Source organism: Carassius carassius, chromosome 34 (assembly GCF_963082965.1).
Source record: "Carassius carassius chromosome 34, fCarCar2.1, whole genome shotgun sequence".
Classification (NCBI taxonomy): Eukaryota; Metazoa; Chordata; class Actinopteri; order Cypriniformes; family Cyprinidae; genus Carassius; species Carassius carassius.
The window spans coordinates 25,533,580-25,548,409 of NC_081788.1; the positions used below are offsets into that span (position 1 = coordinate 25,533,580).

Consider the following 14,830-nt stretch of genomic DNA (forward strand, 5'->3'; position numbering starts at 1 on the left):
TTTTAACTATATGAAAATACATTTAATTTATACTTTAAGTTTATTTGAACATAGAAAGCCTTTTTTTCTGTTAGATCTTGTTATTTATGTAAACGTTTAGTAAAATGTTTGTGTAATCTGTGTTGTTTCAAAAACAACCCTTTTTATACCAAACGTAGGGACAGAAGACACAGATACCATATTGACCAAAACTTTTTGTTAAATAATATATTTCATATAAGGGACAAAATCTGATAAGAAAGGCATCATAATTTTTGCTTCTGTAGCTCAAATTTATTTTCGTTTCAGGCTGGAACATACATAGAGTTAATAAACAGGCGGTGCCTCTTTTGGCTCTTTTTAGCTGCATGAATACAGCTGTCATATTAAGCATCTCCTGCCCTTTGTCTAAGATATCAAATACTGTATGTACACGCACATATTCAATCCTCTACCTTCACCCAAAGTAACAGACATTTTCAGCAATGATCCATATTGTATTATTTTATGATTTGCCAATCACTTCTGTTTCTTGCAGAAATGAGGGTCCAGTGCACGAAATGTTTGATGTGTGCTTATCTGACCATGTCACTATTAAAGTTAGTCTTGCATTATAAAAAAAAATTGATTTGATGTGCTCATAATGGATGAGCATGAGCACAGAGCTACTAAACTTGACTGCTTGATTAAAGAAAGAAAAATTAATAGATAATTCGTAATAATATATGATACAAGTGTTTAAAAATAAAGGTGAACATGCTGGAGTGCGTTAAGTGGCTACTTATGGTATATATCCTTAAAATATGATTGACAGGATCAAACAAACAAGCTCCCCCCAAACTTTCCTTTAAAACTTTACTACATAAACCTCCTGTTCTTTTAGACAAATATATAGATATTATTATGTCCAAATGTGCTTTGAAATCACTTCCAGCTCACTGTCACTGGTGGCCTTTGCTTGTAACCCCAGTAATTTATTACATACAAACACTACAGACTTCTCTGTTGAACATTCAGAGATCTCCTGGCATCTGTTGCAGCTGGTGTGGTATTGATGGATTCTGGGATGGTGTTTGTTTAGGCCCAGCTCTAGAGAAACTAGAGTTTCACCCCAGTGGGGTGTCGTCACGCTGGTGATTTGACAGCAGTTCTGAGCCTAGTAGCTACCTTTGCTTTGCAGCATATTTAGAGCATTACTCTAACTGGGATAATGTTACCGCAGTCCCTATGAGCTGCTCTAATCAAAGGCCTCATTACTAAATCCTCTAAGGCAGCCAAAAGCCCATCATGGGGTAAAGGGTTTAACAGCTTTCACTGAAGCTCGACTCCTAAGCAATGACTCATAATCTTTTTCGGTTGTTACTTTAAGCCAGGTTCTTCTTACAAAGTGTACAACAATATCAGCCCTTTAACTGCTCATTTTGTGGAAACGGGATACTTTATGTAATGAACTACACTTGTGTGAAATCAAGGTGAACTGACTTCATACATCCAAAACATTGGGCAAAAATTTGTGAAGACAGTACTTGGTTTCATATTCTCAAATAATGCAATCACATTCAGTGTCTGAATACATCTTTTTGGGGGGGCATTGGATCTACAAGGCTAGTAAACAATCTGGTAGCTACAGTGTCCGTTCCTGGAACTCTGACACCTGCTAGAATGGAAATGAAGTCATCACACTGCACTACATAAACATGAGGCTCTAATTGCCTGCTATATCCAATAAATACCACTCAGATTATAAGTAATGCAGCTCACACAAGCACAGGTGAACCTGTTTTAGTTCCGTAAACTAACTGTCATGCAACGTATGTAGAAAATTCCATTTTGAGCTCCCAGACATTGTTGACAGACTCGACAACTTTACTTTTATATGTTTTACGATGACATTAAAATACACCACAGTGGCTACAGTAAAATAGATTAAAATAGAAAACAAATTAGAATAGACAGTTGTTAAAAATGGTCATATTTCACGAGTTCAAAAACATTTTCTACTGCATTCATGACGTAGATATTTGTACAATAATTTATATGTTGAATTTTATTTTTTTATAAAAAATTGTATACACGGTATCTCACAACATATTTGCTGTCACATTCAAGAGGTCCAGCAAATCATAATTTGTCATATAATATGGAAAAATCTAAACTGATTATGACGTGTAACCCCTCCACATGACATCACTCTGTCCAGTTTCCCATAAAGCTTTGATGAACAGATGTCATGAATGGAGAGCTGAGCAGGCCCGGTTCTAGAACCAAATCACTGAGGGTGCTTCTGAATATAGTGAGGGTGCTGCTTACATAATCGTAGGAAATAGATCAGTCATCAGTCTGAAACATAGTATCTCAAAATTGGGGATGTTGTATACAACAATACTACTGTAATTGCTGTTATGTTAAACAATATACGATCTAGCAGTAAACTATAGAACAGCATGTAAACAAGCAGCAATCTTCACTTTGCAGAACATTAAAACATGCCACACATAGCCTACCTACACTGTGGTGATATCCTTGTTGTAACCGGCTTCAACTTCAATTGAACACTCCTAGAATGGCCAAAAGTCAGTGCCTTACACACGTCTCTCTCCATGACGGTGAGAGACACATTTTTACATAACAAGGCAGAAAATGTACCAAGAACATCCAACCTAACTTGAACATAAACACACGTAACTTTACTAACAAAAACCCGAACCATATTGCTGTAATAACGCATAAATCAACTCCCAACAAACAATTACCCATAATGCACTAGCGCTGACTGCCGGGTCTGTACAATATGACAACCATGACAACACATCAACACCCAATCAGTCATTCATTGTTAGCATTATGCATAAACACATTGATAAAGCACTGCTGCAGTAATGTTATTACACCAAGGTATTGCTGCTATATTCTTTATGACAACTCCAATAACAACGACAAGCAGTTCAAAACAATTGACAGCAAAAGCGCTAGCTTAACGTTACACAACACACATAACGTTATACAATTGAGCATGCTACAATTATTAATAATAATACTTACAGGTTGTGATTCGGAGGAGGAGGAAGAAGATAATCCAAATACCAAATCAGTACTGTAACCTTCCTTCAAACGGCTTGCGAATCCGGACTTGAAAGCATTTATGTTGGAGAACATTATGTTGGAGAAACGTCATTAAAATGACGCGAGGTTCGGGCTAAACTTCTGTGTTAGTAAATATGAACTGTAGCCACTGACTCTTCACATGCTTGTCCCTGGGCAGTGGGGAAAAAAGGTCACAGAACACAGCGCGTCTTGTCGACATGATGTTTATCAGCTGAGGTATTTTGAATGTTTTTACGTTTTCTGAGCAGGAAGCACGCACGCAAGCAAAGTGGGCAATTAAAGACACAGCTTCACCTTTTGCGTATCGCGATCACGAAAGGACAACTACAATGCATTAAACATGAAAGCATAACGAAATAATTTATTTAATATATATATATATATATATATATATATATATATATATATATATATATATATATATATATATATATATATATATATATATATATATATATATATATATTTGTTTAATTTTATTACTTCATTTATTTTGTGTAGGCTATCCTATTATAGGCAAGAGTGTGAAATCCGTCTGTGTTTTATTTTCGGCAAAATCTCGTGTATGTGTGCTATTAATAATTTTTCATCTGAGGGTGCTTTCACTTTAATTTTGAGGGTGCTTAGCCCCCCTTAAGCACCCCCGTAGAACCGGGCCTGGAGCTGAGGAACCGACGGGTTCCGTGTTCCTGCCAGCAGCTCATGCATCATACTGCTAATAAATCTTTGCTGTTATGGAAAAATCACAGTCTCACCAACCACTTCTTATATCAGAAATCCACAGGCATGTTTGTGCAAATTATTTCTGCTGTCACAGTACAGCCCAATTGTGTGTCTAGACTCATGGAAACACTGAGCAAAGCATCATAGGAGAAGACAGCTTGATTAGGTTGTTACATTTCTGAGGGTCACTCACTCAATTTTGTCCATGTAGGCTGTTTATAATGCTGAGAAAATACTTCTTATATGCTTATAATTTATAAACAATTAATAAATAGCTAAACTGAAATCTTTACAGCATTATAAAGATTATAATTTATAACTGGCAGAGAGATTTGGCATTAATGTTTAAATGTTTAAATTAAACTTCATGATTACAAGTACAGTATGTATATTTGCAAAAATACTGTTTTACTGTTTTTTTTTATTTAAATATGTGACATTCAAGTATCAATAGAAGTGAGATTGAAGTATATTTTAGTAGGGCTGGCCGGGTAAAATATTACGGAGCCCCTAAGAGACATGGTGGTGAAAAAAATAAAACAATTCCTGAACAAATATTGTAGTGCACCTCCCATCCAATAAATCACAATAAACTATAATAATAATAAACTAAAAACCTCAGATCAAGAGAAGCGGGAAGTGAATAGTGCAAACTGATCCTTTCCTCCACTTAAATTAAATAAACATGAATGGAGGTATGTTAAAAGAAAGAGTACAATCTACCTAAATCCATATACTGAAGCTGCCTCAGATTATCTCTCAATAGTTTCAACCGTGAAAAGAGGTAACATCTTGTAAACAATGTCTCACACACACACACACACACACACACACACACACACACACACACACACACACACACACATATATATATATATATATATATATGCAATTAATTATGCAAAAAACATTACATTAATTCATACTTATCACATATTTCTGTAATAAGTAGTTTTTTTTTATGCTGAAGTGCACTTTATTCGCTGTCATGCTTTCCAACAGAACATGCAAATGATGCCCATTATATAACTCTCCAGAAAAACACACTGTAAAAAGTTAGACCATATATAAATGAATAATAATAATAATAATAGTAATCAGACAGGACACAAAAAGATTGCACTAGATTGAGATACATCGTCCACAAAACCTAAATTTTACTTCAGCAAACCAGCTGCAATTTTTTTATTATTATTATTATTATTATTATTATTATTATTATGCATGGTCAAAACAACAATATAAACACATGACAAAAATGTCCAGCCATGATTTAACTGGGGGAAAGGGGCATCACATTCATTAGTTAAAATCAGCACTGGCCGGATTAATCTTTTTAAACAGACTGTGTTAAAAAAGCTCTTCTTGGAACTGTAGAGAATGTTTAATAAATCCTGGATAATCCTCATTTGAATTTTGGAATGTTCTGTTCAGAGATTCCGGCCCCTAAAGACACATGGTCAACTCTCTTCAAAAGAACCATGTTCAGTTTATACAAACCACTTACAAACGAGTCCCTCAGGGTAAAGCAGATGACGTGTGAACTTTTTTGAAGACGTCACCAAAATACAGTAACACTAGTACTACTAGTTATAGGACACAGCAGCTGTTACTGAGTTTAAATATGGGCATGTATGAGCAGATGTCAAATGTAATCAGACATATTTGCAATTAGAAGAAGAATTACTGATGAAGCACAGAAAGCAAACTCTTGTGCTGTGAATCAAACTATAGGTGTTATAGAACGATACAGTTTAACACACAGCACCAGAGCATGTCTCCACTGACACCGTTTCACCTCCAGCTCTTCTGAGATTTACTGAGATACATGAAACTCACATCATTCCATTTCATAATAGTGTACAAAAGAGTCAGAAGTATCAGTTACTTTAATGTGAAATCAATTTTAATTTGGAAAATCTATAAAAGCAATTTTCAAAACAAGAAGAAAAAAGGCAGATCAAACAAAATGGCTGCAAAACTTCTAAACAATGCGTTATTTGAGTTTATAGTTTAATCTTTCAAAATACATACAAAACAGAAAATGAGGTTAAATTGTAAAATTGTATAAAACTAGAATTAATTTTAAAATAAGTAACATCTCTTTAAAAAGTGTGAGGATGTAGTAAAATGAATACACATGCTCATGAGTTGGCACAAATAAAATATACTGTGTATATTTTTTGCCAAAATAGCACCTACTCTAGATTTTCACTTTTCGTGACTTTGAGAGCATAATTGTTTTATTTATTTATTGAGCACTATAATGGAGCATTAAGGAAACTGTTGGTTACAGATTAATTAATTTGTTCCTTTTCCTTTTTGCATAACTAAATGTATTTTTACATGATAATGTTTGCCTTGTTATTGACCCAGAAAATGGATGGAAACTAAATGGATATCCCACTGTTCTTACACTGGGGTTATATAGGAATAGTTTCTTCATGGGAACAGATCTTGAGAAGTTTAGCACTACATCACTTGCTCACCAATGAATCTCACTTGCAGAAGATCCACTTTTGAGCAAATGATGTAATGCAAAATTTCTCCAAATCTGTACTTTTCAATAAATCGGACATTTTCAGCTAATTTTAGTTTCTGGGTGACAGTAACAACTTCCGGTCTTGAATAATTTAAAAGCATTGATCTTGTAGAATTTTGAAAGATATTATCAAATCAAACGAACAGGATAGCCCAGATTAAAAACAAATGAAGCAAAACAGAAAAAAATGTAAACAGATCAAGACAATTTCAAAACAACTACATATTAAAACCTAAATAATTACATAAAATTTGACTGGCTCTTTTGATCATACTCTGCTGTAAAGATAATCAATTAAATATTTTGTTATTCCAAATCAGTTTTGCCTGTATGTCCGTTCTTTTATATTATACATCTTGAGATAAATTTTGAGAGTTAGCATCAGCATTTATTATCCGTCTAATCTTCTAAATGTTCTACTTATTTGAAAAATAATTGTATCTTTTATTAACATTGAAATAAAAGAACAATTTGGTCACGTGGCTGCTTCATTGCTCTCGTTGAGCGTGAACTTCTACCTCTGTGGTCACCAGTACAGCCTCGGCACCTGGACCTGCTTCTGAATCTGAATCTGCACCTTCATCCACATCTACATCGACATGTGCTTGTGTCCCTGTCGTCCCTGCATTTTCATTGGCTGCAGCCTCGATAGGTATGACATCATCGTAGTCCTCCTCTTTCTCTTTCTCCACTTCATAGGTGTCCTGATCTGATGAAATACAAAGGAAAAGGTCAGCACCTTTTCCATAAGGGTGCATACACACAGTGTGGTGTGAATTTGAGTGGTGTACCAAGAATATTCTCGGGTCTCTTGGGAAGGAGAGGGAGGTTGAGATCGTTGTCATGGTGGGTTTGAGAAGGAGAGATTCTATTGGCTTGTCCCTCAATGTCATCATATTCTGTACCAGAAGAATCTCTCTTTCTGTCATCCTCATCCTCCTCTCCTGTTGGAGAAACCACATTTATTCTTACACATAAGAATAAATATACATTTGTATATATTCATTCATTTATACATTATATATTATTTTTTCTTTCTTTTAGAGTCTGAATGTTCCCTTTGTATTTAGTCAGTAGTATAGTATAGTATAGTTATTTATATATTAAAGAACTTCTGGATGGACAAATGATGTGTAAGCAGACAGGTAGGCAATAAACTAATAAATAAATAAAATGAACCGACTAAGTAAAATATTGATTGATTGATTGATTGATTGATTGATTGACACATTATTTGTTGAAATGAATAAAACTGACAATTAAAATTGACGTGCTATAACAAGACTAATATTGGAATATCTCACCTGACTTGTCCATGAGAGAATCCACATCCTCATACTCATCATTATCTAAAAACAATGCATTTTGTTCAGACAAATCTGAAAAATAATTAATATCTTTGTTTAAATAAATATTTTATAACGAATATATTAATCATTTTAAAACATTATTTACACATATAGTTTATTGATTTTTGTGCATCTTCCCATATAGGATATACATATAGATGCACCCATATAGATGCACAAAAATGAATAAACTATATGTGTAACTATATATATATATATATATATATATATATATATATATATATATATATATATACATTCATAATTTGCAATTAATGAAAGCATTAGCTTGTGTCTCAATATTCACAATGTTAAAAGTAATAATTATAAAATGATACTGCATATCTGTACCTTTGTTCTCTGTATCCACCTTATCCATTTCATTCATATCAGTGTTGATGTCTTTGCCATTCTTATTTCTGTAATGACTTACTGCAAAAAGAGAAACCGGTAGAAAAGTATGCTTTCTATCGCTTTTATTTGCTAATGTTTGATCTGTAGTGAGACGAGGAGTTGGAAACACTGCCCTCAACAGGTTAAAAAGATGAAGGCCCTTCAAATATCTCTATGTAACTCTATCATGTAAAAAAAAAAACGAGTGATGTCTTTCTGAATAGTGCAAGTAATACTCACAAGCTAAAAGTAGGCGTTTCCGATTTGTGATCATCAAAACCAAAATCAGCAACCCCAGCATGCCTCCTAATAGACCCAATATCAGTTTCCATAAAGAATTTTCTGGTTTTGGAATATAACCTGCAATTTTAATGTTACAGTTTGACTTATTATTATTTGATTATTAACTTTTAATTAAGCAAACCCACATCTATTTAACATTATGTAAGAAAGCAAGCAGTGGCTAAACAAATCTCAAAACAATAAAAATGATTTTCCTATATTAAAGTGTATGGTTTCTATGTTTTTTACCTTCACATTTGATGTCAGCATATTCAGAACTGCATCCAGGTTTTTTGAGACGGTTCACACACTGAAAAATGTTCTGGTAGCTTTTTGGACAACTAATGTTCACCTTTGTTTCCTTGTCTATATCCTGTTCATTCAGCAGTTCTTGATTAGTGTTGCACTGGAGCATATCACAAACCTTCTTAGCATCAGCATCAGTCAGATTTCCACAGACATATTCCCATTGCTCTTCATACTTGATCCCAAGCTTACCGCCACACTTCTCAGTGGATCTGAATTCAATAGCATCTGCAATACAAACGTAAAAAATAAAATAATATTTTTAATGTTTAAAAACTTGCATATATCTGCAAAACGTGAAGTACTATACTAGCATATAGACATGAAAAAAATCGTAATAAATCCAAACGTCTGACCACCAGTGTAGATGAGCAAACAGAAATCGACTAACAGCCCCAAAACTCCTATTTTAATTGCATGGGGTGTTTAAATTGAGGAACTGATCTATATTTCAGCATCAATTCAATATTCACCCACGGTAAAAGTCCTAATACAGCCCGGTGTTATGTGTATGACTCACTTTCACATGCCACAGAGAGGTAGTTCTCACAGTTGCCCTCCTTAGAGCCACACTGCCACAACGATGTCTCCGATCCTGTGCAGCTGAAATGCCAGCATTTTTGCCTTTTTTTTTCAACGCTCCAGTTGATGGCTTTACCACAGCGGAGGTGGGTACATAAATCGTTGGACATCTGCTCATTCCACTGAAATGCACTAACATGCTTCTTATTTATGAGCACATCGCCTGTGCAATTTTTTGAGAGCGTAATGGCTGGAGGTATACCTGGAAAGGAGTGAAAACAGACAATCAAATATTTATTATTCTGTAAGTCAAGTGTTATCCTTTGTGTAATATTTTTTTATATTGCTGGATTGGTAAAATCAAAAGAATTTAAGAACCAATTCCCATTTGTTTGAGTTATTTGGCCCGCAGCATCTTGAATTGGAATGAGTAAACTGCTCTGTTCTGTTTTAAACACTTTGGGGTAAATTGGAGGATTCTGGGAAATTACATGTTCATACACGCACACACACACACACACACACACATATGTATATATATAAAAATAAAAATAAAATAATTTAAAAATAAATAAAAATAAATTTGACAATTAAATAATTTTTAGCCTATGTACTATTGATTCTAAGAAAACACTCTTACGGTCACATTGGATGCTTAACTGCTGCTGACGCTGGACGGGCTCATCGCGGCTCTTGCACTCCAACATGTTCTCCTTCCCTGAGCAAGTATAGGTCTTTATCCACCAGTCCACCATTTGATCTTGTGGTTCGCGTGTAGAGTGTGATGTGTAGTTTCCACACTGCAGATACTCGCACAGCTTTTGTCCTTCCTCTCTGCCCCAACCCTCTTCTCTGACGAGATGTGTGTTTTCCTTTTTAAAACCATATACTGGACCACTGCATTCACCTTCCTTCTTATAGAGGAGCAATCGTTCCCAATCTGTCATATGAATGGCAGAAATGGCCAAGGTCAAAGGTCGGAAACTATACCCTTGACCTAGAAACAAATATCTGCACTTTTTTCAGTAAGAAGTATCAAAAATGATAAATACCTGTGCATTTCAGATACATTACAGGACATTTTTCTTCAAATGAAACCTTACTGAGGTCACATTTGGAAACAGAGTCGGCACTATCCTGACATGTAATTCCTGATAGTCCTTTGATTTGGGACTCGTCAAGCAATTTAAAATTAGGATTTTCCTGCAGAGTGTCCCCACAATTCAGTTGCCTGCAGATTGCAGTTTTAAGTTTTTCCTGATTACTGTCTTGGCAGACAGGTGTCCACTGCCCAGCGTAAAACAGTGACACTGTTCCAGCGCATTTGTCTCTCGGATCCTCCAGTCTAGCTTTGACGCTGTCTATAAAGAGTGCAAATAAATAAGTATTAAATGGCAGTTTCCATTGTGCTTAAAGGATTGGTTCACCCAAAATTTTAATTTGCTGAGAAATTAATCATCCTCTGGTCATCTAATGGGTCGATGAGTTTGTTTCTTCATGTAGTCCTTTCACATTCAAATTGTGTGTGTTTTTTTTTTTTTTTTTACAGTTTTTGCTTTGCATATTTCTCTCCTGATTCAGACAAGACAACTTTTTCACTGGAGAAAGCAATATTATTGGACAGAGGACAGTAGCAATGGTTTGAAGGAAAAACATCTTAAATTAAGGATTTGTTTTCTTTAAAAACATGCAGCTTTTCGAGTCACAAGATGTTAATTAATGGACTGGAAATTAGGATTACTTGTTGATTATTGTGATGTTTTTATCAGTTTCTTGGACTCTCATTCTGACGGCACCCATTCACTGCAGAGGATCCGATGGTGAGCAAGTGATGTAATGTTAAATTTCTCCAAAATTGTTCCCATGAAAAAAACAAACTCATCTTCATCATAAGTGGCATCAGAGCGAGTAAATTTTATTTTTTTAAAAGTTCAAATCTAAAATGTATTTTTATTTCTATTTTATTTTTATCACCATTTTACGGTTAACTATTCCTTTAAAGCCAATTTTATACCTGGGTTTGTCAACATTTCTTATTAGTTATCCTGTAGAAAAAGTGTAAGGTTATCTTTTGTCCATCAATTATGAACTAAATAGCATTTGCCACACAGCAAAATGTCGGTCCATATTGTCTATTTAAAACAAACAGGAGGAATTTTTTTTGTTTTATGGTTTTTGTGGTACATTTTAAGAGACAAATTAGATTTATGTGGTGAGATTTTCAAGCATTCCAATTTTCACACACCTTTAAACATGCAATATTAACCCAGGGTTCACAAGTATAGTCCACAGGATGAATTACAAACCCAGGCTAAAGCATTTGTAAAACATGCAAAAAAAACAAAACACACATTTTAAGCCTTAAAAGTTTCATGTGTGAGAAGGCCAAAATTCAGATAAATATAGCATGAGTTAACATAAACTTCTGTCTGTGAAGAAAGCAACTCTGTACATTACCTTTGCATATCACTTGGGCTGGGATGCTGCAGGTAGAGTCTTTTTTGGGAAGAAAGTTGCACATGCTCATATTTTGCACAGATTCTGAGCAGTACACACTATGATACCTCACAGACTGATTATTTATCTGATGTTGAAATGTGAATTGAATTGGTTCTCCACAGCCCAGGTTCCCACAGATCATATTTGAGTCCTCTCTTGTTTTCCAAGAGCAAATCGCTCCACACTTGCCATCTCTGCAGAGCTCAACCGTTCCCCAGCATTTTTCTGAAAGCGCCACACTCACTGATCCTACAAGAGGAATAAAAAAAAATACATGCATTTTACACACAGCACTGTCAAAGCTATATTATGTCTTGCAGAAGATAACAACAAGTTTGCAGGAAATTACAGTTAGATACCTTAGATACATTAAAAACAATGAGTAATTGTGGTGTGGTGTGGTGTGGTCCTGTACCTGAACATGTGACATTGGCATGTGTGTTGTTTTGTGCCGGAACAAATGATTTCAGAGATCCACACTGCATTGTATCGCATATGTTGCTGGCTTTTGTGTTGTTTTCCCCCATTAGCAGCCAGCGGGTCCCACCATCAAATGACTCGATGCGTACTCTTCCCTGGCAGGAAACTTCACCTTCAAAGGACATAAGTTCTTCCTCTGAGAAGATATATAAAGGACTTGTGGTTACTGACTGTGCAGAGGAATCAGAGTGACACCCTTAGACGTATTTACTCAATAAACACAACTAAAAACTACTGGGATCTTGCAGAGCATGTTTAAAATTATGAAAATAAAAAAAAAGTTTAATGTTACAATAAAACAATCTTGGTATTATATTACATTACCGGTAATTGGAATAGTTGAGATATTTTAGAATGAAGTTTCTTATGCTCACCTCATTTCCAGAAATAAAAAATAAATAAATAAATACTGTAAAACAGTAAAATATGAAATATGTTTTAAAGCAATTTAAAACAACTGTATTTTTTCCTGTGATGCAAAGCAGCTATTACTCCAGTCTTCAGTATCACATGATCCTACAGAAATCATATGATCATATGACATAAAATGTTTAGTTTAGTTTTTTGCAGATTTTTTTGTGTAATATATTTTCTAATATTATATTATATTATATTATATTATATTATATTATATTATATTATATTATATTATATTATATTATATTATATTATATTATTAGATCTTACTTGTGCAAATGATATTTATGTTTTTCTTTTTTCTGCTTGATAGCGTGAAAGGAGGCTCAGGGGAAGTTCCAACAAAACAGTCATGGAGCTTTGCTGAAGAGCGTTCACACGTTTTAAATGTTTCCAGTTGCTGCTGATTTCCTTGGATGAAAAGTTCTGTAGTTGTTTTATTAGATGTACCACAATTGAGATGTTGACACACCACGTCTGAATTCACAGCGGGCCAGACAGAGCTAGTGGGTAAGCTAGAGCCAATGGACCACCATGAGCCCTCCCATTGCACCTCTACGCGTCCAGAACAGCGACCCAGACCATCGCTCAGACGTACATCCAAGCTGTCTGTCAAATACAGTACACACACACACACACACACACACACACACACATATACATATATATATACATATATAATATATATATATATATATATATATATATATATATATATATATATATATATATATATATATATATATATATATATATATATATATATATATATATATATATAAAACATCATATTTTATGACATAGATTGTATCAGTTATGAGTGATGGTTATATTCCTGGTTGTTCTGAGTTAATTATAAGAAGTTGCAAAGCCGTCTTTGTTACCTGAACATATAACTTTGGTTCCCTTGCATCGTTTTGTCTCACGATTTACTAGACAATGCCACAGTGACTTCTCATCGCCATGGCACTCAGCATTAATCACCAAATCATTGAACACAGAGTCCTCTTGCACGTGAAGCACCTTGCCACAGCCAAGCTCTCGACAGACCACCGCCCCCATTTTAAGGGACAGAGCCAGATCATTGTAGCACACTCCATAGTTAGTGCCATTCAGAACAATGGAAACGTCACCAAAACACTTTTTGGTGAAGTTGCGGAGTTTAACGGTGTCTGTGAACACAGAAAATGTAATTGTTACATATCCTACTAAACAAACAAATAAATAAAGGACTTAATTATTAATACAACTTTTGTAAGATAAGAATAAATATGTGAGTGGCAAGGGGGGGCGTGGTTTAGTGAACCCTGCAGCGGGGGAGAGCGTCAGGAGACGCGCGGTGAGTGAGTGGGTTAAACATTAATCAGAATGATGATGTCTTTTTTGTCCCTTTTTCGAAAACAATAAATAAATACAATTTATAATCATAATTTAAAAATAAAGTTGAGTGTTTGTCATTATTATCTATGTAAAAACTTTGATGCGATATTTATGAAAACATAACATATTCTTTAATAATATCTGTTAAATAGTCTATTATGGTCTATAACACAATATATGTACAGTATATAAATATAATAAATACATGATAATAATAACAGATTTGTTAATATATGGAATCTATAAATAATGATTACTATTCATAATAATCAATGTTATATTATTCAAAGCAAGAAACTCAGCATCACCTGAGCACGTCAGTCTGTTAGTTCCATTATTCTTTGTGAAATTTCCAGTGGAACCACAGTTCAGTTGTGGACAGATGACTTCAGGCCTCTCATTTGTCTGCTGAAGAACCCATGCGTTTTTTCCAACACTGTTCTCTTCCACCAACCCAGAGCAAAAATTGCTGCCATCTAGTAGACGTAATCTCTTGTGCTCTGTGCAATACAAGCATTTCTGTGTAAATGTGAATTTTACCATTTACAGAAGTATTGTATGACTTGGGGGGGCTTTCATTACCATTACATTTACACCACAAACACATTTATGGACTGGTATATAACTGACCAATCAGAGCGGAGTACTTCATAGAGCTGTTTAATAATAGTGTACACTTACTGGTGCAGATCACACTGGCTCGCTCCTTGCAGTCTGACCACTCCATACATTGCCAAGAGTAGCTCTCATTACCAAAACATTTAAGCATTACATTTCGTTTGCTCTCTTGTCCTTTGAACATTCCAGGCTTAGGGATGTAAAAATGATCACCACAACCAGTCTCCTTACATAT

General features: G+C 34.7%; 1 protein-coding gene across 1 annotated transcript in view; it reads right to left on the minus strand.

Annotated features, from left to right (window-relative positions):
- Positions 1 to 6,507: 6,507 nt before the first annotated feature.
- LOC132114866 (scavenger receptor cysteine-rich type 1 protein M160-like) overlaps positions 6,508 to 14,830 on the minus strand; it is a 9,456-nt gene continuing 1,133 nt past the window's right edge. Inside the window, exons 3-17 of the mRNA XM_059523233.1 lie at positions 14,659 to 14,830; positions 14,286 to 14,477; positions 13,482 to 13,769; positions 12,868 to 13,206; positions 12,116 to 12,316; positions 11,659 to 11,949; positions 10,254 to 10,562; positions 9,842 to 10,141; positions 9,200 to 9,463; positions 8,623 to 8,907; positions 8,332 to 8,451; positions 8,050 to 8,130; positions 7,654 to 7,728; positions 7,141 to 7,293; positions 6,508 to 7,058 (exon numbers count right to left, since the gene is read on the minus strand). The exon at positions 14,659 to 14,830 is cut by the window's right edge and continues 20 nt beyond it. Of these exons, the coding sequence (XP_059379216.1) occupies positions 6,838 to 7,058; positions 7,141 to 7,293; positions 7,654 to 7,728; positions 8,050 to 8,130; positions 8,332 to 8,451; positions 8,623 to 8,907; positions 9,200 to 9,463; positions 9,842 to 10,141; positions 10,254 to 10,562; positions 11,659 to 11,949; positions 12,116 to 12,316; positions 12,868 to 13,206; positions 13,482 to 13,769; positions 14,286 to 14,477; positions 14,659 to 14,830 (3,291 nt within the window). The 3' untranslated portion in view covers positions 6,508 to 6,837. The remainder of the gene's footprint in view (positions 7,059 to 7,140; positions 7,294 to 7,653; positions 7,729 to 8,049; positions 8,131 to 8,331; positions 8,452 to 8,622; positions 8,908 to 9,199; positions 9,464 to 9,841; positions 10,142 to 10,253; positions 10,563 to 11,658; positions 11,950 to 12,115; positions 12,317 to 12,867; positions 13,207 to 13,481; positions 13,770 to 14,285; positions 14,478 to 14,658) is intronic.